Raw genomic sequence first — 25,242 nt, 5'->3', positions numbered from 1 at the left:
AGCACTGAGGGCAGGGGTTGTGGCATCAGCTCAAGGTCAGAACTGCCCCAAGGAGGCTTCCCAGATTCTGCCTTCCAGGCTCTGGTGCTCCCCTCTCTCCCAGTGCAGGCAGGAGGAGCTCACTGCAAAAGCAGCCACAGGAACCAGAGCAGAGGTGGCCCCGCCAGGCAGGCAGGAGAAGCATGTGGGGAGAAAAGCACGAGTCCATGCAACTACATAAAAACCTCTGCTCTGGGAAAGGGGGAGTCACCTGCTTTAAAAACAAGAAATACCTCATGAAAATGAATCATGATCTTCTGTGACAAGGGAGGGTCACACCAGAACAATTGCCTCAGCTGAGCTGAGCAGTTTTGCATGCCTGGTAGGGTGAAATTAAGGATTTCCTAATACCATGGCCCCTGTGAGGGGGTTAACAAAAAACTTTCACTGCCTGTGCATTCTACTGGCACTCAAATACAGAGGAATATAAAGACACAGAGCTGGTGCTGCATGGAAATAAAAGTTAAAGTGAAACTAAATTTGGGATCATAACCATTCCTGTAATATTGCTGTGAGAACATGATTCTTCTGTCTAGTATACTTAAGTTATGCCTCTCAGTATTACTGACTGTGAACAGTGTTCTACACAACATGGAACCAAAAGAGGAAGGTGTGACATTTTATAAATATTGATGTCAAAGCTGACTTGTTAGACTGTCACCAAGTTATAACATCCATTCTTTTAGTGACATTTTTACCTTCTGGCAAACAGTTTGTCCTTACAGTGGGTATTACTAATATGTAATTAAGTTCATATAAACTAAGGAAGAAATTGACATACTATTTTTATTCACCTCTAAAAAGTACTCCAGGGCATTTTTAAACATGACAAATGACCACAGTTAGAATTTTTATAAAATACACTTTAATCTTGCAGTCTGTAGCTATTTAATGATTTTCCCAGTAGCAATTTCTTATTGCATCTCCTCTTTTATTCAAAGCGTACCTACTGCAATGAGTCTTTTTAAAGAAACACATTAATTAAATATGTCTTGGCTTCACTAGCCTAGGAAAAGACTATTAATCATTTCACAGCACAAGAACAACATAAAACCTGCTATTGCTCATAGGCACCTCACACAAACTGACTCCTGCCACATGATGTAATTGCTTCCAACAACCCTGAGCACACAAAGAGGCTTTCTCTCATCAGCCATTCACTCACCCCACCTCATGTAAAACAGCTGATGCATTAGATGTTATGGGATATTTTTTTCTTTTTCTTACAACCCTATAACAACACCTAGTGAAATATATTTGTAATGTCCACCCTGCCACTGGACATAGGGAAGACACCTATGGCTTGAGTGGGGCAGGGTTGTCGGTCTCTTCCTGCCAAATCCTCCTGAGTGGCTCTCACCAGCACTGAGAGTTGCTCAGTGCTAAAGAGGAGATACAGGTTTGTTATGGGCAGGGTCACTGAAAGACAGTATTTTTAAGGGGGGGAAAAAAAAAAAAAAAGTCAAATTAGAACAATTACTGATTGTTTCATATCACATGCCTGAGGCACAACTTCATTCCCAGTTCTCTAATGTCATCCCTGAGCTGGACTTCAGTCAGAATGAAAAGATGTTTCATGTGCATTTCATGGATAATTGTCACAAACTCTGTTAATATTTTATTGTGTGAGAAAGGTAGAAAAGAAGTTGTGGCTTACAAATGAAACAAGTAAATTATTCCTTGACCTTGACTAGACTTTTTGAAAGCTCTTTTAAGTAAATTGACAATATGCGCTAGGCAGAAATTATTTTCCATGGAAAATGTTTCTTTGATCCTCTACTTGTACGTTCATTAATCATAGGTCACTCAGAGGTGCAAGCTTCACATTTGACAAACATCTAAAAAATCAAAACATTTAGAGTGACTCTGATCATTAGATATTTATTTTACCTAACACAGCAAAAGGTACTCAGATTAATGTTCAGAACTGCCTAATGTGCTTTTGTGGGGGGAGCAGGGGGATGACTCTAGCTACTAACCTCAATTGCTCTGTGTGGAATAGGTTATCTATTTAAGTCTGTAACTTTGAACTGGTTGACTTTTCTCTTCATGAGAGATCCCATTAACTGAGCTGACACTGACTCCATTCCTCACTTCTGCACTCTCTCATAGTGAATCAAGGTATGCAGGAAACCACAGGTGTTCCAGGTCTCCTCTAACCCTTCTTTACCACCAATGGCCTCTCCCAGAGACTTCTGCCCTTCAGCCTCTCTGTTCCCAATTCCTTTTTCCTTCTCCTGCTCAACACATGTTAAGTGCTCTTTCCAGCATCACAATGGTGACACATACATGTCGTATTGCTGTTGCATGCTACATTTAGGGGAATATTTGATGAGGAACTTAGTGAAAATTTCCCTTCATCAACTGGCTTGCTCTGGGATTTCAGCAAAGGCACTGGCAGGTAACAGGAAGATGCTGCCAGACAGGGCAGCCTGGGAGCTGGAGCAAGGGAGCAGCTGGGACAGAGCGAAGGGAAGTGTGATCTGTCAAAGCAAGGTGGGAAATGAGGCTGTGAAAGGTGTGAGCTGAATGCTAACAACCTGAATGCTTGGCTCAGGCCCTCTCCTTGTCTTCTGCTGAGGCTCCACCAAATCCTCTCCTCTTTCCGTCCCTGGCTGTCCCTAGCTGTTCTGACCCCAGCTCAGTCACACAGCTACCATGACAATTTGTGGCTGGTTGATGCTAAGCCAGTGGCTAAAGCCCAGTGACTAACAGCTTCACCCCGTGGTATGTCCCTGCACAGCCACCATGAAGGGGTGAAAATCCCTTTTTGGCTGTTTGGACAGCACTCCATTTTGGAAACATAATCCTGAAGGATCTACAATATTCCTCATGTTTTTTCTTGACAGCCCCTTCTGCCCCCTGTCCCTTCCCAAAGAGACGCTCCAGTTCTCATTTTACAAAATAAGTATTTGTCGCACAGTGACCTCAAACAGGTCACTTTCAGGGTGCACGGGGCAGAACAGACAACCAAACCCATGTCTCTGATCATACAAACCGTAAGCCATCTTTCCTCTTCTGTTCAAGGCTTAGATAAATTCCCTTCACAGCTTCCATATCAGAGGTGTAATTGATATATTTGATAAATAGCAATAAATGGGGGTAATTGATACATCCCATTAAAAAAAGAATAACGTGTCTTCAGAATAAGTAAGATGTACAAACAGAGAAGCTAAAAGAGCAAAGGTTTACTTATGAAGTTAATATGAGACAGGAGGTGGTACTTTCTGTGCTTACCTTCAGCACTGTGATATTCCATGCAAAACTCTCAATGGCTTTGCTTAATTTTCTTCCTTTCAAACCTTCTTTTGTCCCAAGGTTATGAAGCTCTTCATGGAATGCCATTCCTAAAAACACAGATTGCCACATCACTCAATGCACAACTGATTTTCCCTATAAAATGTTGAGTGAGCATTTTCAGTCTTGCAGCTGGGACTTCCTACAACCTCCTTCTGTGCTTTCCCCCCTTCCTTTTCTTTTTATTACTTCATCCTGGGAGAACATTTTCCAGAATAAAGGTGCCACATACAGTTTTGAGATTGTGCTTCCACTTGGTTTGTAGCTTTCCTTGCCAGTGCTGGGGTTCCACACAGGCACTGGTCCCTGCACAGACACTCCTCCAGCACTTCTGCCTGCAGCCTGCACTGCTGCCAATACTGCGACAAAAGGCAATCGCTTGGCACTCTCCTTGAGCTGATGACTTTGCACCTTGGAAGGCTGTCTGACACACGTGGAAGATACCTGTTCAGCACAGCAAATACAGGCTCCAATGCACATCTACTCATTAATCTTATTCAGTCATACAGAAAAGCCCTTGTACTCCACAATGATAAATTTCATCAGAAGCACATAACTCTAATCACAGAATTGCGACTCCTGCAGCATGGAGAACTGAGACTTCCAACCACAGCCCTGTTGCATTTCTTTGCTAGTTTCTGTGGCAAATGTCTGCAGATCTGTTGCTGGATACAAACATTCAGGAAATCTGGAAGCAAATAAAAAATCTTAAGGTATCCAATTAGCTCACCAATTTACAACATCTGTAGTGTATGCAACCATTTCTCTGAGTCTGGTGTGGATTGAGAGACAAAATGGAAAATGCTTGTGTTCCCTTAATTTGTACCTTACAAAGGCCAAACTGGCACTAAATAACTCCAAAGCATCTGAAGCCTACCCTGGCTGAACAAACCAAGCTCCATCTCCAGTTGTTTCATAGCTCTCCCTCCCTTAACACTTAAGGATAACTGACACTCACGAATTTGAGCTTCACTGAAAGGACATCAAAGAAATGCCAACAGAGAGAACATCTGTACAGTGTAGATGCAGAGGCAGCTTGGCAGGTGGCTGAAGGACAGTCCAAGCCAGGCTTGCACTCAGCACAGCTCGCCCAAAGCACTCCTGGAAGACTAACATTGGTTTTCCTTCCCAAGCACCAACTCCAGGAGCTCAATAACACTGAGGCTGTTCAACCCCACACAATGCAAGATTTCTCTATTGTTTATCTTCCAAAACTTCACCCACTCACAGGCTTTGCTTGTCAAGGCTAGTGGAGTTTCTGCAGTACATCCTTTGGAAAACTGTCTAAATAACTGCACCCCAAGCAAGATTTCCTTGCAGGTGTGCTTCATGCCAACTGATTTACAAATCATTTCACTTCAATTAGTAAAAGAATATCTTCAAATTACTTGTTTTATCCTGGGAAAACATAAGAAGGCTAATGGATCTTAGCTCTGTGTGGACAGCCCTACCTTCATGCAGTATCCTTTTAGTTATTCTTCCCTTTGGACCTCACTTCTCCATCTGTAAGTTGGATACAGCACTGCCCCAGAAAGGAGCCACAAACATTTATTAGGCTGCAGGCAGCAACACCAGGGAAAGCTTTTAACAGGGTCAGTCCTCCAGGCTGCTGCTGACCACTGTGCATTGGGCTGAGGCTGCACATTTAAATAAAACAACAATAAAAAACCAGTCACACAAGAACCAGTCTGGAAGAACCAGCAGGACCCTGAGGCACATGGAACCCACCCCAAAACAGGCTATGAAGCAGAGGTCTGGTGGAACACATGTTCAAAGGAAGCAGCACTGGTAAAGGACAATGTCACAGGCAATTATACCTCTGACACCTCTTACTTTTGAGTGCTTCATCTCTCCACATTTAAAGTGTTAGATATAAATTTGCCTGGGTAACATTTGCAACAAACTAATTGGCAAATGAGCATGAGGAGGGATAACTCTCTCTTAGCCCTTTCCTCTCCCTAAATCCCATGGCTTCAGAGAAGCCCTTCATATCTCTCCAGTTGCCTTCTCAATCAAAAATTTTAAAGCTAATAAAGCAAACAAAAATGAAAGAAGATGCAGCAGCAAACTGAAAACATTTGAAATTTTTCTCTTTTTCCAGGGGGAAGGAAGGAAAGGGGAACTGCATGGAACTCTGGAAATCAGTGTGGTGGCACGGTACTCCATGGTATTTTTCATACACATCTCCTGCTCACAAAGACTCCAGTGCCCAGGCAAATGTCATCGGTTCTTCTCTCTGCAAAGATCAAGCTGGGCAGAAAGGTGGCTGATGCTGCTGAGAGTCTACATAGTGTAGTGCTAAGTATTGCTCTTAAATTATACCTTCTAGACACCCTCCTGGTGCTGCATTTCCTTGTTACTGCCCTTTTGCTAAACCCTCTGCACACGATGAAGGCTTTGGGCAGAGGAATTTTATGCTGCTTATGCAGATACACAGAACCCAAGGCATGTCACAGCAACCCAGCCAGACACGGCCACTTGCCTCTTGTCCCTTTGCTACCACAATGCCAGCATGGCTAAAGAGCAGAGACAAGGTTCCATCCTGCTCTTGCACCACATGAAAGCAGTTAAATGCTACTGTTGAAACAGCTTCCAGTTTCTCCTAATTAAAAAAATGAATTAAAGTATTAACTACAAGACAGCAGTTTCATTCATTATTTACATGTAATAGAAGGAGGCTGTAGCCTGCATCACTTGCCAAATCCAAAAATGCCTATCTGAAACAACAGCATTTGTAATTGTTGGGGTCCTGTGGGTACAGAAACCTCTTGCCTGCTCTGTGTTCAAAGGAAAAAGTGAGCTAGAGAATGCACTCAGTAAAGGCACCATGCCTTCTCACCCCACTCTTTTTAATGCCTTTTTGGTTCATTTGACTAATTTAAATGCTGTCAGACAGTTCAGAGCTGTAGAGCAGATGGAGAAATAGCTTCTAAGGTGAAAGCTGAGTATTTTTCTCTGATCACACCTGCACTGCTCTTGGAAGATGAGCCTTCAGGAAGGTAGAGCATACCAGAGAAAGACCAGAATGCTCACTTACATTCAGGTGAAAAATGCTATATTAGTCACAAACTGTAGAGTAAATTATGGCACATTATTTCCCATCTTCCACCCAGAACTGCTCAATATAGATGGATTACCTGCTTTCTGGCACTGAACAATCTTGTCATGAGTGGTGTCTGCCGTCTCAATAAGAACCCTGCTCTCTTGAATCATCTGCCAAAAGAAAAAAATCAACATTACTAGGGTTTCCTACAACATCTAACACACAGAAAGTACAAAGGTTGAAACTGGAGAGGAGGTCTGCTCTGAGAGCAATATGATAAATATTGGACTGATCCTTCCTTCCTATGGGGGCCTCCCAGATCTGTATCAAGCTAAGTATCAGTTGCTCTGAAAATGTTTTGCTCCAAAAGTTAATGAACAGCTGTTTTACATCCGTGAGACACTACTGCAAACAATATGAAGGAAACACAAGTGATTTCAGAAGAAAGCAGATTTAGTAGACAAACTTCATTCTGAGTTCAACTAAGCCCTTTCTAACTGGTATTTTCTTAAAAGGGGAAATAAGTATAGTCCTTGACATAGGTGGTTATTAAAAATGTTACCAAGTCATGAATAGAGCTGATTTCCAGAGGTATTTAAACCTGTACTGGATTTTATTCTACAGAACAGTTCAGACATCTATAGTAGTTTTTGAGTTTCTCCTCTGAGAAACTGAGACCCAAATCCTATCCTATCCTCAATATTTCTGTGGAAGCTTAATAGAAAAGACAACAACACAAAAAGTCAAAACAAAACCAAAAAATTCCACCTAAAACCAAACAAACCAAAAGCAGCAGTTTCAACAAGCCTATTCACAAGTTTCAAGAGACATCCCTACTTAGAATAGCCCATTAACAGCAAACAAATGAAGGGTCCATTACCTGACAAGTTTCCTGAGCCTCCCTACATGCAAATTCTATTCTCCTTTGATGGTAACAAGCCTCCAAAACCTCTCAGAAGCCCAGGCAAACAAGAATATTGCTCCATTGTTCTGTTTTGTGAAATTGCAAAAGGTGGTACATACATCTGTTACAGAAGGCAAGAACATGCTGTATAACAAACTGTGCCTGAGGATAACCTCACTGTCCTGGGATGTCCACCACAAACCTCAATCAAACCCAAACAGCACGAGACCAGTGCCAATTAGAAATGGAGCAAACTAAAGAGTGACTGCCTAATGTTACACCCTGAAATTAGACAAATCACCACCCGAAAGCTCTGCCAAAATGCTGCAACTGCTAAAAGCCTCCCTGCTTTCAAATACGCTAAATGTGAAAACCCAAGTAGTAGGTTTCAATGATTTTAGTGGAAGACAGCATAACAGTAATAAATTAACACTTGCAAATTAGCACATCTTACTGTTTTAATTAGACACAAGGAATGAGAGACGCTTCCACTTGTCACACTCAAACGTCCAAATTCTGGAGGAATTTAGATCCAAATTTTGCTCCTCATCTCATCTTTTTTTCTAATTAAATGCACTAAGACTGCATTTAACAAAAATACCTATGCCTTTCATTTGATATAAAGAACAACACATGGAAAACAAAATCCATTATCAGCTTCACAGGCAGTGTGAAAAGCCTGATATACCTAGAGAGTGCAAAATTGTTTTTTAACAGAACACACCCAGTGGATATGCCTGAGATTTAAATTACTTTCGATAGTGTCCTTTGCCTTTCATTCTTATTACTTACTTGTTCATGCATCACATTGATTTTTTCCCTCTTTGATATTTTCACTTGTCATCTAGAAAGAAATGACAATTTCTACCCACTCTCTGGCTTTTCTGTACCGCAGCACATTATCCTTTTGTGCTGAAGGAGCCATTCAGCTGACAACTACAAATCCCAAAGGTTTGTCTGAGCAGTGAAGACAGTATGAGTCCCGAAAATCCTGCAAGTCACTGAAGAGGCAGCCAGAGGCCAAACATGCACCTCTTGCACATGCAGAGCTGGGGCCCGTGGGGCAGTGCCTGCAGTGGCCACTCCAGCCAGGAGATCCCAGCATCTCCATGGCTCCTGCACCCCATGTAGCCATCACCTTGGGCTTGGGTCCCCACTGGGTCTGTGCCTGCGCTTCCTACCCAGCAGCAAGGTTTGCCCTGTGAGGTCAGCTGCAGCCAAGCTGGTACAGCACATCCCGTGTGTCAGACTCTCCTGTGCTCAGATCCCTCAAGCAGAGTGTGACTTGTGAGTTTTTTATATAAACACATGCATACATACATATATATACAGCCACAGGAAATTATCCCACCACATACAAAAAAAAGCAGGCGCGAGAATCATGCAACTACTGGGCCTACTCCCAGGAGTTTCTGGTATGCCTGTTTAAAGATTCTCAGACATTAAGGTATTATATTCATTTTTTAAGAGCAAAGTAGCAGTAGGATGTCAATTTTCACTTACTGCAGAGTAGGTAGAGCAACCCTCCACTCCTTTGATGCTAACATCAAAGCCTCACTACTTTCAGCTCAGCATGAACAATTAAAAACAGATCATGTAGCAGAATTTAACATGTTCCCATCTTCCTATCTGCAGCAATCTTGACAAAAATAAGCAGCTTTTGTCCCATGACAAATCCTAAAAGTGGTTTCAGAGTTCCTCAGCTCAGTAACCAGGGTTAAAGGACAACCTCAGTTCATCACCTGGCATCCTCCCTCACACGTTCTTCTAGGAAATATTGCACTAGGTAGAGATAATGGAACCCAAGCCAGTTATGAGGTCAGATTTTGGCAGGCCTATGGCACCTACACCACCTCTGATAACACAGTGTGCAGGACTCTATATCCCTGCGTATCAGGCCAGACTCTGCCCCCAACAACTGCATGTGCAGTTTCAGAGGGCACGAGATCCTGCTTCCTAAGGCTGCTGTAAAAGATGGCAAGAACAGGATAGGTCAAGGACAAAGCCTGGGTGTTCACTTGGAAGAACAGACTGATTCAAACAGACAAGAGTGTAACAGGCACGTAACTGCTATCCAGGAATGAAGTTGTAGCATGGGGTCATGGCATCTAGATACACTTTTTTTTTTTGTCACTAGTTTTGAAATGAGTCCATGATTTCCCAGTTTGAATCATTCCCTGTTCTTCCAGCTGCCATCACATCTGAAACCCTGCTCAAGGATGTCACCTACTTCTTCTAGAAAGGACAAGAACCAGAAGCCCTAAAAACACAACATGGAAGGCTGTGAGATTTTCTGCTGGGAAGGTAGCCCCATAAATCACAGGACAGCCTGAGATTTTCAAGGCCACTTTTGCCAAAACACACCAACCTATCTCAAAAGTGAAGAGTGAGCTTTCTCATGTTTCAGCATGAATTTCCATGCATCCTTCCTCTGCTCAGATCCACACTGAGCAGCCCTCCAGGCAGCTGTGCAGTCCCAGCCATCTGGCTGAAGCCCATCAAGATGCTGTTTAATGTCAGCTCCCAAATGGCAGCTCGCTTCCAGGAGTGACTCTCACAGAGCTAGAGATGTCCTACTCCTTCAGGACTCCTGTGTTCCACCAGAGTGTGCTAACTCCTGAATGCTGAGCTTCAAGGGATTACCATCCAAGTGACACTTACTGAAAAGCAGCCTTTAGAGGATGGATGTTGGTATCTGGGTCCACTCGGAGGGAGGAAATTTTTATCAGCTGCTGAAGCTGGCAGGATTTCTTGGGATAAGTTGCATTTTCCATGTCAGAAAGGTAGTGATAAACTACTGATTGATGTGTTTAATATAACTGGAGGGTTGAGGGGGAAATCAGACAAAAACAAGAATGAAAGCACACAAAACCCGATTCTGGTATAGAGAAGAAGTGTAAATTTGATTCATCTCAATCCACCTGAAGCTCTCTATAACAACCATGGTGGATTCTCAAAAAAAGCATAGGAAGAAGGTGCTGGCACAGACCCAGGAGTTCTCTCTTTATCCAGTATACCCAGGAAGTGAAACAGACCAAGGGTTGAAAACATAACTGACCTGTCTCACTTCACTGTCTAAGAATAGCATGGAATATCAAATTTAAAATCCCAGTGCTTAGCACAAAGAACAATGCCTTACTTTGTCGCTTCTGTTAAACTAAATACATTTTAAGTGAAATTTAAAATATCTTAATACTGAGGGCATCATATTACTCACATGAAATTAACAGGGTTATTTATTGCCTGTACTAAGGGCAGTTTAATCATAGGATTAGTACAAACTGAACAGAAGAATGTTCTTTTTACTTTAATGGACTCTTGTGCTAAAGACCAATTTCTTCTTTTCATTGTGAATTATTCTATAAACTGAAAAGGAGAGAGGAAATTAACACAGCAATCTCACCAAAAAAGACAAAAAAAGAGAGGAAAAGTTCCTGGTGGCAAATTAAAGTACTGCTCCTGCTGGAAAGATACATGAGAAAAAAATGGGACAGTTCAAGGAAACCTCTCATAAATATTCCAAAATTTAAAACAGAAACGGACTGAACATCAGACTAAAAGGAAGCTTTCTCTTAGGTGTTTCCTCATGACCATTGTCCCAGTCCTCCATGCCTTTCATTGACAATGAAAAGCTTTGCATGGTTACAAAACCAAAACCACAAAAAACCCTTAAAAACAAACCAAACCCACCATCAATCAAAAATGAAAGAGGTTACAAAAACACAACCAATTCAAAAAACAGCTGAAGAGAAAACTGAGCTCATGAAAATTTGAAGAGAATTCCCTTTAGCATTGAGTATTTCTTGTACACATCTGGGACAAGAAACAACCAAGCCATCAACTGTGTGTCAGCAAGTTTTGCAAGAAAAGAAAGATGGGTATGCAGTGCCAGGACATGGGCAAGAATGCTGCTGGCCACCATTCAGTCCCTCACCTTGTGTCTGTCCCAGTATAGTTCAAGCTGGATTTCGGTATCCGAGTCTTTTCCTGCAACAGCCCAGCATGAGAAACAGCTATCAAGGACGGTTACATGAGCTGGAAACATCTGAAACACCTTATTGACACAAACTGGAGAACAAACTGCATAAAATTCACCTTAAATTCCAACTTCATGTTCTCAGTTAGAAATATTTCTGGGAAAATATGGAATCATTGTTGCAGGATGTGATCTGTGCATGAAGACCAATCCTCTACAGAACAACAGGAGCAATGGAGGAAAAGAGAGAGGTCAGTTTTCAATATGCTTATGCTAAAACAGTGTAACTGAAGTACCCAACTGGAACTTTCTTCTCTAAGGGAAGCTCTGATTTGACTCTTTTCTGGTTCTGTTTTAGAAGTGACTAATGGACATGGGCAATCAGAGCAAGAAACTTTGAGAGCAGTGGGTGAAAGAATTGTAAGAAGCAGAGAAAGAGCAGGACTTTCCTTAATAAGAAGTGGAAAAAGAAACTAAGTTTCCCAATCAATGTCAAATTTTGGATGGAAAATTCTTTAAAACAAATACAGATTCAAGACAATGTCCATGTGCTGGACTGTGTTTGACATCAGTGCATTATGACACTTCTTTGGCAGTGGATGCTCTACTCTGCAATATCCCTTGTCTTCAGCTGCTTAAGAGATTTGTGAAAAATGTTCCTCTGGGAATGACTCTATCCCAGCTGAGGTATGAATTTCAGTGAAAAAGCTCACAAAAATCTACTTAGTCATTTTGCATTTACATAATAACTGGGAAAAAGGACTTTATTCTTGAGAATGTGGTCATGCCTGCACCAAGACAAGCCCAGAAAGACTGAATATGAAAGAGCAGCAGACAAAGACCAGTTCACCTCATACACATTTCAGCAGACCTCTGCTAGCATGCATGGACCAATACCCATGTCAACAAATCCACTGCCATTAAAATACCTCTTCTTATTTCCCATCAACCTCACAGATGCTTCTTGTCCTCTCAAAAATCCCCAATACATCTCCATGTTGGCCAAGATGTTCTTAACTACCCTGCATCTCTTAGCAGTACCTGCAGCCACCCTGTCCTTCCATAACTGTCTGCTTCAACATAGCAAGATCAGGCTTGAATACAGAGAAAAACATGAATGTCAATGTGAGTTTATATAACAAATAGCTTCACTGTTCAATCTTTTTTACACTTCTTGTTATTTATGATTTAAAAACACATAAAGATAACTTGTATGTCTCATTTTTCTTAGAAAAATTTCTGTATGCACATGACCCAGGAGATTGGGTAAAACCAAGAACATTTATTATCACTAGTTTATTGCTTTTGATTTTCAGATGATTCAATCATTTGATCTTGGAGGAAAATAATGCTTAACCAATAACTTAAATGCAAAGTGCACAAGTGTCCCTGAGTTCATGCATGCTTGCATCAGCACACAAATATATCATGCAGACATAGTAACCACAGTCTGTTTCCAAACAATTCTCAACCAAAAAAAAAAATCCTAACTTCACAGGATAACTGCTTGCAATGAATAATTCAACCATCTGTCAGGTCCAGCTGGACCCCATCCCTTCTCTTCACATGGAGTAACTCATTCTTAGGTGTGATCAAAGAGCACCCGCATTAATTTGACAGGCTGTGAGGCACACTGCACATGCTGCCCACCTGAACAACCACCAAGGGGGAGCACACAGGTAGAGAGGCAGAGTGAGAGCCCTTCCTCATGTGAAAGGAAAGCCCTGAAGAACAACTCTAAAAGTGGCAGGGTACACCATGTATGTGGGAAGCAATGACAGCATGACCAGAATCCATTCATCACACTATGTATGGAATCAACTAAAGCTGTAAATTGAAATTAGCCATTCTACACTGTATTTCTGATCACTGACACACTTTTCAAAAAGGCTGTGTATTGTCAACAGTCCACCTTATTTTATTGATTTTGGTAAATCATATTCCCTCCTCTCCTCTGCAGAAACTCCTATACAACCCAGCATTATCAATGAAACCTCTTCCTACATGAGACATGGCCAACAGTACAGCTCCACTAAACCACTGCAATGCCACCATAAAATGAGGGAAACACAGTCCTGAAAAACTGTTCTGGTTCCTTAAACAAAACACATTAAATTTTATTCTAATCAGGTCTCTCTCAAAAGAAAATATTTAATGCAGAGCACAATAGTAAAATTAATTGCCCAGGAAAAAACAAACAAACTGCACAAATGGGTCTTTGTCTATCTCACAGCTGACAAAGGCCGAGCAGGAGGGAACAGACAGTTTATTGTTTTCCAGATCATTGTGGCAGGTTTCTGAGCACTTGCACCTCCATTTCCCTGGACCCTCAGCCCTGTTTATGCCCCATTAAGCACACAGGCAGAGTCTATACTTTCCACGGTAAAATAAAAAGGTATATTCGGTTAGCAATTTTCTCTAAGGGGGAAAAATTCTAACACATTAGGGCTGTTTTTATCAGAAATTATTTTCAAAGCAGGCTTTTCAAAGAATGTGTCACATGTAGTGTTTTCAGAGGTGGTGAGGAAACATTTACCCAGCACTCAAACTCCCTGTGCTGTGGGGCCCAGTGAGTGAGGCAGACCTGCAGTCACACTATGAGATTTAGGGTCAAACTTTTTCCATTTTACTGTAAAATGAATTAAGAAGTATAGCCTGTTCATACAAGAGACAGGCCAATATAAACAGATTTTATTTTATGCATTTAAAAATGCTCTTAGGCCTTTTCATTCAAAAAGCACTTTGAAGTGAAGAGACATGCAGCAAGCATGTGGATCCAGTTCCTTGAAGTCATATTTATCAACAATATAAAAGGCTGAACTATAACATATCTTGAATTAAAATTAATAAATAAGCTAAAATATTTTATATTGCTTTCCACCAACATCTCCTTGTGTTCTCATTTGCACAAAAAATATTAAAAAGAAATACACACTGGATTATATGAAGTCATTATATAGCAAGGAGAAGCCCCTTGTCAACATTGAAAATGCAAACCCCTTCCCACACACACTGTGATTTCAAATATCAAGATTAATAGAGACAGTTCATTTATTCAAACACAGAAAAGGCTAAATAGATTTCAATATTCTGCTGCTGGCATTGTCTCAAAAGGCAAACATCCAAAATGCAGCAAAACCACTTATTAAATCCAGCTTTCTTTTTCAGAAGCGAATAGTTTTTAAAAAGTAAGAGGCAGTAACAGCCAAAGTGGGTAAAAAAAAATAGTATCATGTTCTCCTTAACAGAACTATATCTCAAATCAATCCATGCGTAGGCAAGACACAACTCCCTTCTCTCTCTCTGTGATTTTGAACTCTTTGCACGCTCTCTTGACATTCAAGTTACATTTTCCCCCATCGGAGACAAATGTGAGAACAACCATTATTTAAAACAGTTATACAAGTGTTTCTGTCTACATCCAAAAGAGGCCTTTCACCTATTTAAATTGAAAACTGTTTCCAAAGTACAACGAGGCCTTGAAAAAGTCCCATGTGTACTTTTCAGTATATAATTACAAAGATAAGAGATGACACATTCCTTTTGGTAAAACTCCATTAAGCAGGCCTCCAAAGACAGAAAAATCTCTTATTTATGTGGTATTTGCTCTTTCACAAAGACATGAGACCATGTAGCAAATCTACCCCAGAAAGATTCCATCTAAAATAAGGCAATCAACTGGATTTGCAAATCCTTGTTCTGGTATTGTTACAGCTGGCATTTTATTACCATAACTTTATCATTTCCAAGTACTAGAAACTATTTTGGAAGGAACCCAGGGATTATTTCAGAGTACTTTTAGTATTTCTGTTTTAATCAACATCAGTGTCTTATCCCACCCCACAAGCCGATTTTCCCTTGAGAAGTGTGTTATAAAGGCAAAAAAGGAGACAGGAAGGAGGTGGGCATTTGGGACATTGAATAGTTGGTCAAAGATGCGACCACTCTTTGCAACACATCAGGGTCTCTGCAAGCAATTTGATACTCCCAGCATTATTCACCATTTTATTCCTTATGAACACAAGCTGCAGAAAAAACTGCTGTCCTCTGAACATGAGTCGTGATTCAGCCTGGCTGCCACAGTGCACTATTTAAGTCAGGCTTGGCAGAACTGTGCATCTTGCTATCGGTTGCTGCAGACTGCCAAAAAGGTTGGGAAGCAGCGGGCACCCCCACAGCCCAAGAGGCACAGAGTGACAGCAACTTCTCATGCTGGAAGTCACGCACAGCTGTTGCTCAGTCACCCACAGCAGTGACATATGTCATACAACGAGCAGCAGCACTCATCTGGAACGATTCCAGCTCGTGTCTCTACATTTGTGTAAGCATTCCTGTACCATACTGACCTCTCCTTCCCCGTGCAAGAAAATGGGGATTTTAACCTTCCCTTCCAACACTGCCATGCCCTCCCCAAGAGCAACACTGGCTTCATCTGACAGGGACAGGGGCAGTACTTAACAGTGCTGCTGCGAAGTGTAGGGAAAGGGAGGGCTCAGCTTTGCCTGGGAACTCCCATGCTGCAGCTCCCTATCTACTGGCCTTGTGCTCTGCTGCGGGGAGGCCAGCGAAGGGCAGCACACAAATCTTGCTGCTTCCCAAGGACAAGGGCTACCAGTGCCAGTACAGGCTGAATTGCCACTAGTTTTGTAAACAAAGTCCTCTTCAAATGCCAACCTGTGCTAGCCACAACCGTGTTTAAAAGAGGAAACAATAACAAAAAGCCCAGTGTGGCACTGTGGTGATTGAAGGCCAACTTGCAGAGCCGGAGTCATTTGAAGAGCCTTGTTTATTTAACTGGAACATTTGGGCGTGTGAAAGCCAGCGGGCACAGCCTGCCCCATTCACAGCAGCGGGGAAAGGCGGAGGTAGCAGTGCTGAAGTGCTTACCAGGTCATACGCTGCCAGGACCTTTTTCTGCACATCGGGCACGGTCCCCAGAGGCTCCAGGTAAGGAAAGGTGTCCTTCATGCAGAGGGCCACCGAGGGCGCGTTGTCGCTGCTCACGAGGCGCGAGGACAGGGTCAGGATGCACTGCTTGAGGCTGGCGATGGGCGGCAGCCCACACAGCTCCTTCACCGACACCATGGCGTTCTGGGCAAGGGACACAAACACTTCAGCACGTGTGGCCACTCACCATGCAGCCCCCCCTGCCTGCCATTACCTTGACAGGCCTTTCTTCTTCTCCCTCTGATGGGAGGCAGTGCTATCCCACTGTTTACCATCCCCAGGCCCTCCATGGACCACAGGATTCCATCTCACACAGGAATTCCCTGCCAGCCCCATTCTCTGTCCTGAAGCCAGCTCCAGCTTTCTTCCAGGCTCAGGCATCCCAATTGCCAGCTCTTCAGCTACTTTGCATTGCAAATCCAGCCCTAACAGGGACACGTTCTGGTCTCCAGCATATTAAACCATCAGCCTAAAATGCTATTTCTCTTCCCAACTGCTTAGACTCCAATCGCTTTTGATGCTGTAATCACTTTGTTCTCCCATCATTATCATCCTCCAGCAAGAACAAGTTTGACAGACCTTGTATTTCCCATGGGAAAGGCAAGCAGGAAAAACTCACTTTTTGTTCAGCCTTACATTATCACATCATAAAGAAACACACACACTCTTTCCCCTTCATAGGTCACATGTAAGAAAATCAATACCGGATATACAGGTTCAAATTAAACTGACATGCCAGAATTTATTTATCAGGTCAGAGGATATACAGCTGACATGCACCCACCATTCAGCTTCTTGAGTTGTACAAGGAGTGACCAAAATGCACAAAACCCAAGTAAGATACTGTAACAACCCATACCTTGCAAATGTTCCTCCCACAACTTGCTGAAAAAAACCCAATAATGAGACAATGCCTGGCTAAGTTTTTCTCATTAATTAAATATGACAGCATGCAGTTAAATCCAAAAACTCTGTCTTCACACAGAATTCCCCAGAACATGATCTTTTACTGAACTTTTGCTTGGAAGGCACATTAATACTGTTTCTGAGTCAAATTCAGAGAATTTTCATTTATATAGTTCATGTATAGTGCCTGACCTAGACAGAAGATGGAGTCAGCAGTTCAAACTAGTTACTTTCAAGGCCTGAAGGAAAGGAAAGGCTGGGAAGAGTTTCCCATTCTTAAAAATATGCTGAGACAATTCCTTTGAGAGTGATTTAAAGCTTATGTCATTTTGTAAACTTTTCCAGCTGTCAACGTTTCATTTGAATTAGACTCCATCCAGAAGAGTGGGGTCAATAAAGTGCTACATGTTTTCAAGAGAAAAAAAAAGAACTGTTTCTGTATCTTTACCAAGGAGATAGCTACAGCTGATTCCAGCCATTTATTATGAAAAAGTCATTGTTTAATGCAACTCAGTTTTGTTTCTAGGCAGTGCTTGAAGCTCAGAATTGAGTTGTCCTTTAATCAACCCCCAGTCGCTCCCACCACAGAAGAGAGCACTGGGGACATTTTTGTTTGGCTTTGCTGCCACTTTACATCCTGCCAACCACCAAGGTCTAACCCAAGCACTTGTGACAGTGCTGTGCACCTGGGCCCTGATGCTGCTGGCCACAGCAGGCTCTGCTGCATGCAGCAGCATGGACAGAGTGCCAGGGGACCCTCTGAGCCAAGACATGGCACTGGTGTCCGTGCCAGCCCTCAATCAGCCAAGACAAAACAGTTATTCAGCAGGGAGGAAACTGCAATCCAAGTGGCATTCACTGCCTGTGTTGAACATCTGCAGCCCTGGGGCAAACAGTGGCAACACACACTCAGGAAAACATGCTGCTCTTTGCATAGTGGGTTCCTTTGGTGTACATAAGACCTTAATGACACATTCACTGACTGCTTCTTATATTTCACCAAAGAAAATTAAGAGCATAACTCCCACTCAATTACCAAAACAAAAGCTTGTTGATGTTTTTTAGAACCAGCGAGGAAATACAGTATTTGGGACCAGAGGCAGGGAACACAAATGTACCCTCAATTCTGCTTTCTTAGGAAAAGAAAAATCAACCAGTAAAACATGTTTGGAGAGGGCACACTGATTTTTAAAACATTTCTGCCTAATCCCACATTTGCTTGTTAGTTAGCACCTGTAACTATCAGCCTGCCAATGTCCATTTAAAAGTTGACAACAGCTGCGGGTGTGAAGTTTCACCAGCTTCCACCAGCCTCCCCTAGCAGCAGCTCACACCAGGACTTTCACTTCCACATTCAGGACACACTAACACATACAATGGAAGTCTCATACCTGCATATTTTCTCTCATGTCAGTGGCCTCTCGCAAGGGATGCACTGCCAGCTTAAAGATGTCATCGATAGTCTTGAGACCAGTGTTCCTCAGCATGGTGTACTCCCTTGCTTTCTTCCCTATCCTCACTGAGAGGCTACGCTTCTGTGCCTTCCCACCTCCACTTCGGTTGGTTATTGCAATGTGAACAAAGAGGGTAACGTGCTCCATGATATCACCAACAAAAGAGCGCAGTGGGATGTGCCTGTATCCGGGCTGTAAGCACTCCAATGGGATGGTGTACTGTCCTATGAACTCATCCCCAATGTAGTCATCATCCAAAACAACAAAGCGGATCATGGCCAGCTCCGGTAGATTGATCTGGAACTCAAAGCTTTCATCAAAAATAGGGTTGTCACTGTTCTGCTGCACAGTTTTAGTTCTTTGTTCGGTGCAGTCTGCAGGAATCCCATGTATTTCTATGCAGACATATGGGTCTATGACATCCCCTTTTGCACACGCACCCTTGGGCTTTGGAAAATTCTGACCACTGATAATTTTGACATGTAGGACCTGTGGGGAGACCCCAGGAACAATACCCTTGGTATTTGCGCTGAAGTAAGACACTTCGTCACGCATCACTGAAGGCCTGAGAACATACCCGCATCCCCCGTTCTGTAGAAACCAACCAGTGTGTAGGTCCATCATGGGCCCTGGGGTCTGATAGTTCATTGCCACTATCTGGCAACCACAGTTCCAAAAATCTTGAGGATTTAAGTTACTGGAGTCTATCCTCATAGCACTGGGGTACACCCTGGACAGAAACTTTTTGTTGTAGTTAACAAAATCTTCAGGGTATTCATTTGCAATCCGACTGGCTTCTGCCTCACTGAAGGAGCACATTTCCCAGTAATTTTGCGATTTCATGGATGTCTCAAAGTCTTTGTACTGGATAGATTTGCATAGGGACACCAAGTCAGATAACTCCTTGCACAGCCAGATCAGCTTTGGTTCCCTCGAGAAGTCCTCTGACAGTCTTCGGGATATTTCAGCCTCTTCATCTTCATCTGTGACCTCTCCTTCTAATACATCCTGGTCGCAGGGCAGTTTCTTCCCCTTCACAATGATCTTCATTTTCAGTTTCTCGGGTGATGGGAGGTAGGCTTCTGAGGATAAAGGTGTCTCTGTGTACAGTTTGTTTCCAAAGATTCTTTTCATGTGTTGCACCACCACCTTCTGCTGCTGTACAGAGCAGTGGTTCCCCAAGCATAGAATAAGAGGGTATTCTGAGGCAAAGAAGGCCAATTTGTTTATTACTTCGATGACATTTCGAAAGGCAAGTGGCGATGTCATGTTGTTGCGGTTACAAATAATGGGTTCATTATCTGGGCCGTCACAGACGTCCAGTTCAATACTCCGGCAGCTCATCTTTAAAGCTCTGACATAACCATTGATATCAGCCGGCCCTCTGAGCTGGTCTTCTATTAGATATGTATTGTGGGATGCATTGATGTAGTAATGTGACAAAGGCTGTGTCATGTCTTGGACAATTTTTTTGTGCTCTGGGTCAAAAATATCACATTCTGAGGACAATAAGTATTGAGTAAATCCATCAATTGCAAGAAAACCTTTCAACCGCCCTTCTTCAGAAAGCTCATACCTGCGTATAATATCTAGACACATTTCTTCTGTTATGTGGGCCACTCCTTGCTCAGCCTCTAAAAACAGCATGAGGTCATTGGCATCCAGGTACTCTTTGTTTTTGGATATCTGCACAAGTAAGAAATACACTTCAGGTCTTGTGCAAAGTTCACTGAACGCTTCACAAAACTCTTCTTTTGTTACTCGTGTTGTCAGTTTCTCTTTGCTCTTCTGAATTTCCTTAAATTTTAATCTAATCTTCGATTCCTTTAAGGTGGGGTTAAGCTTCTTTATTAGCTCCACAGCTGTATCTTCTAACATTATGCCATTGCCATCGACGTCTGCTGCTTCGAACACAGCTTTTAACCAGGCAAACCGTGGGGTATTATGGCTGCTTTCCATCAAGTCCAGGGGTTGTTTGCTACGAGAAACTAAGTACCTTAATCCTGATACCCAAATATTGGCCACATCAGCTGAATTGGCAACCAAGTCAAGAGACTCATAGTTCTCACCATGAATTATTGACAGTGCACAGTCCTCAGAAATCTGATCTGCAAGCCCATTATTCCTGAATGTCTCTGTGTTCTTCCCTAGTCTGATTTCTTTTATAGCAGAAATATCAAGCTTGGCTTTGTCCAGATCCTTTTTGGAAGGCTCCCAGCGAAGAGCCTGCAGGTCAGGATCCAGAGTAAAAAACCGGTTATAAATCCGGGAATTTGGACGAACTTTCTTCAATTCACACCCAGCCTGCATAAAGCTGATACAGTCGCTGGCACTGCTTATTTTCTTCTCTGATGGCATGCTGCTGAAGGATACTGTTTTCTTTCTTCCACATTTTTGGTTTGAAGGATCCTGTGGAATAATTACATTAGAAAAAAATGAGCAGGTTTTCTTTGGCCATTCCACAAGTGCATAAATAATAGAAAAAGTACATTTATGTAAAGATAATTAATGTTCTTCTGAACCTCAAAACACAACATCTTATTCCTTCCCGTGATTCAGTTCCCTACTGAGCTATAAAATATACTGAGCTATAAAGTGACTTGATTGACTGCGGCATTAGAGATAGCAAGTTTTCATGAGTGACATTTGCAGCTATTAAACTGTCTTCCGGATCTCAGCAACTTGCAACAGCTGTGAGGAGGCAGTATCCAGTTGTATACATTATGTCCAGTTTCAACACAGGTATATCACACTCTTGTCTCCCCAGTTGTTTGGAAAAGTAGTTATTCTGGTCATTTATTTCTGTGTACAACAACTACAAAGCACTGCAGGAAAATGGCCAGACAAGAAATCCAAAACCTTTCTCTTTAGGATATATATTCTAACTCCTCTTGAGAAAATACACAGCCAGACACATGATTGTCTTTTCAGTATCAACTACTTCTTGTAAACCCTGACTACAAAGCTGTCTGTTAGTGCAGCAACTAAACTTGAACCTTTCCCTGCATATTATCAGTTCAAAACATCTCACAACAATTACAACGTATAAATCATTCTTTTCTCTGCATGATTTCCATCTACCCCATTAGTATGTAAACTATACAACAGCTACCAAAAATATTTTTAAAACATCAATTAAGATTGCAATTAATTGTGGAAGACTTGTTAAAATTGCTTTCCCTCCTATTTCCCTAGCCACTAGCAATACTTCCTTAGTTCTCTGCCTTCTGTTGTTGAAGGGACCTCAGCTGCCTTGATTTTAAATGGAAAAGGAGCCCCAAGGCAAGGAAATGTTGATGCTGGGACTAGGCACTCAGCCCTCCACCCTGCTGCCTCAGGCCCAGACATCAGACTGCACCAGGGACCAGCTTCCCAGCAGCCCCTGGGGATCTGCTTTGAGACGCCAAAACCCCTGACTCCCAAACCCTCTGCAGCCTGGACTTCCCTTCCCGACCCCAGCAGCTGGTTCCTCTCAGCTGCAGCTTACCTGCTGTGTCATTCAACCTGCTCAGGCAATACTCCTCTGCAAACCCTATGAATAAGCCCTGCTCTAGCAGGGCCCCCTTTCCACCCATCTCTGTCCTTTGATGCTCCACACCATCTGAGCAGGACCTTGTGCAGCTCCCCAAGCCACAGAGCATCCGTTTTGGTGCTCAGAAGAATCTCTCTATTCTTCGTTTGCAAGTCTGTATAGACACTTTCAGCAGATTAGTCAGTATGAATGTTTCTACAAAACTGCTGTTGTCATTCACTCACTTCATTCAATAACATCCAAAATATTTCCAAACCCCCAGGCCTCTAACTACTGAATTTAAAGGCATGGGATCTACTGGGAATAAAATTAAGACCTCTAAACATCTTATGACAAAGATTTCTCATTAAAGTAGTACAGAGACTTCTACTGACAAGAATAATTACTCTTGCCATTTATTTAGTACTTATGAGAATGGGTCTCAAAGAAACAGGAAGAAAGTCAATGAAGCAAGTGCCTCAGGTCAGCTACTTTTTAAATTACAGTTTTATGCTAAAATATTCTGTTCCTGCATTAACATACTGTGTTTTAATACACAGTGTTGGTTATGAACATCTTCAGGCAGTAGATGCTAATGAATACAAACAGATGTAGCAGATTACTCCATGGGTTTCACAAGAGCCTCTTCTTTTTTATTTCCCTATGTTTACAGGAGCAGTATTTAGATTTAAGATTGATGATTAATTAGGATTATTTTCCTCATATAGTTAGATGTATTAACGGCCTTGGAATCTGCAGTGAATCGTTCCTTGACAGAGGTTCCTCAGGGCCAGACCTGGAAATCTCATCAGAGCAGCCCGTCTGATTTATCTACAGGTCTGACATTTTGTCTTAACTAGGGAGGCACGAATGTTATGTAAATACTTTATTTTCTGCAAAAAATAAAAGGCATTTATTTTTAGTTCCAAGATATCCGTGTCTTTTGATCAAAGCAAGACAGGGAATTAATCAGCCATTTTTTAGATATTCAGGTGGGGGAAAAAAGTCTCCTAATTGACCTTATGGACAAACAACAAAAGTTTCCTTTTAACACTCTATCTTAACCCCATCAGGGATTTTGGTGGGGATTAGATTATCCCCTGTGTTGTCTTTACCTGCTTTTATTTTTGACTGATATTTCTGGTTTCGTACTTAGTGGTATCTAAAGAACATCAGAATTGTACAACAGCACTTCATGTCAGAGTAGGACTTCCCCATATCTTTTAATCATTTGAACAGAATTCAAGCCTAACCCACTGACTAATTGCCTACAATTAACAAGATTTAATTATTATTGACACTGATGGGATTATTTTAACTGATACTAATAATGTCCTCCATATGTATAATACACACAAACTCCACAAAACTGCCATTGCTAACTGAGCTTACTACTGCATCGGCTATTCCCCTCTTGGTCTCTCCAGACTAGGAGCATACCCAGTCTTTCAAAGTGATAGCTGTTACTTTAGATATAATGTGAATGTTTTCATTCATAATTATCACAAAGTTAATTATTTCAGTCTTGCAGAAAGTCAGAAGGTGTTTTTCTAAGTTCCAATGCTGTTTTCTGAGACTGACAGCCCAGGCACTTGCCTTTGCATTACCACACTCCTAATGCCTGAACAAGCAACTCTGGATCCTGACACTATGGTTTAGCGAGGCCACACACCTCCAGATCCCCAGCGACCACCCTGAGGAGCAGAGGAGTGTTTTCTTCAGGAAGTGTTCTCCCACCACTGAGCCCCACTCTCATCAATGCCTGGAGAGGACAATTTCTATACCCTGTGCCTCCCCACTGATGTTATGTTTGTTCAACTGAGACTCCAGACTTTGTGTTCTAATTTTAGTGTAGCTATTGCTTTCTCTACCTTAATCCAATTTCAACAGATTGATCTTCTAAAACAAGACATCCAGCCAAGAACACTGTGCTGCAGTGTCTCCAGTGGCTAAACTGCTGCTCCATTTTACTGGATACTAAGAACAGGAACAAGTACAATCACCTAGCAAACTAAAAGCTAGGTGGATACATCTTACATAGATACATAGGAAACCTGCTCTCTTGTGCTACCTACCAAGAACATTCCCACTGCAAGTTATCAAAAAACCTCTCCTCAGTGTTCACCCATGCAAGAGCGCTTGTTCCTCTTCATTAACCAAAGCAATCAGAAAGCACAAGTAGATGTAGCCCTGAATCTTGGAACTGGGAAGTCTATCTTTCTCCAAGATGCTAAGGTCATCAAAATTGATCTTGCCTCTGTAACAGGACAGTAACTGGCCTAGGACTGCCCTTTACCTTCAGTCACTTGTACTGATGGAACTGAATTTATTGTGGCAGTGAAAGATGAAAAAGAAAATGAGGACCTAACTTGTAGATTTCCACTCTAAGATCTTTCCTACCAGGGACAACGAGGCTCTTTACAAAGCACTCTTGGTGGAAACGAACACAATCAGTTTGGATGCGATGTGCAAGCACAGAAAGGAAATCCCCACTTACACGGGAAACCTTGTGTTTCCAAGGCAAGACACTTTTCAAAGTGACTCAAAACTAGGGTTTCCTTCAGTTCTTTGGTTATCCACTATGAGGTGATCTAACAGGATGACTCCATCTCCCTCCTGCCCCTGAGCCTGCATAGTATCAATTATATAAAATACCTCAAGACCACATCAAAATGTACTTAGATTTCAGCATATGCACTGCTGCTCTGAAATCATTAAGGACCAAGGAGATGTATCTGTGTGCTGGCCTGACATCCTAACATTTTCTAAATGTTTCTAAAGGAAGGATTCAGAGCACCGGTCTAAGCACACTCCCAAAATAGGAGAAGCTCTCCTGGGTAACACATTGTCCTCATCAGAGGGACTGGATACATAAACAGTAGGATCACTAAGCCATCAGCAGTTGTGGGAAAACTCCACCCCATTCACCCTGACCTTTGACTGCTCAAACTTCTGCTGTTTAAATCAAAGAGCTAACAGAAATAAACAAGTAGGGTTAAAAAAAAAAAAAAAAAAAAAAGAGTAAACATGCTCTCCACCTCATCCCACCCTCTTTGTCAAAACTATAGGACATAAATTGTCCATCTAATGTTAGGAACCAGGGCAGTAATAAGAACTAGATAGCAAACCTGCACACAAAGGTCAAGCTCATGAATTATTATTTGT

The 25,242-nt window shown here is 42.1% G+C and overlaps 1 protein-coding gene across 1 annotated transcript in view; it reads right to left on the bottom strand.

Moving 5' to 3' along the window:
• The window catches only part of PLCL1 (phospholipase C like 1 (inactive)), a 180,449-nt gene that overhangs the window by 19,838 nt on the left and 135,369 nt on the right, over positions 1 to 25,242 (bottom strand). Inside the window, exons 2-5 of the mRNA XM_053947392.1 lie at positions 18,504 to 20,975; positions 16,147 to 16,350; positions 6,474 to 6,549; positions 3,277 to 3,386 (exon numbers count right to left, since the gene is read on the bottom strand). Of these exons, the coding sequence (XP_053803367.1) occupies positions 3,277 to 3,386; positions 6,474 to 6,549; positions 16,147 to 16,350; positions 18,504 to 20,975 (2,862 nt within the window). The remainder of the gene's footprint in view (positions 1 to 3,276; positions 3,387 to 6,473; positions 6,550 to 16,146; positions 16,351 to 18,503; positions 20,976 to 25,242) is intronic.

Source organism: Vidua chalybeata, chromosome 7, assembly GCF_026979565.1.
Source record: "Vidua chalybeata isolate OUT-0048 chromosome 7, bVidCha1 merged haplotype, whole genome shotgun sequence".
NCBI lineage: Eukaryota > Metazoa > Chordata > Aves > Passeriformes > Viduidae > Vidua > Vidua chalybeata.
This window is presented reverse-complemented; position numbering and strand designations above follow the sequence as displayed.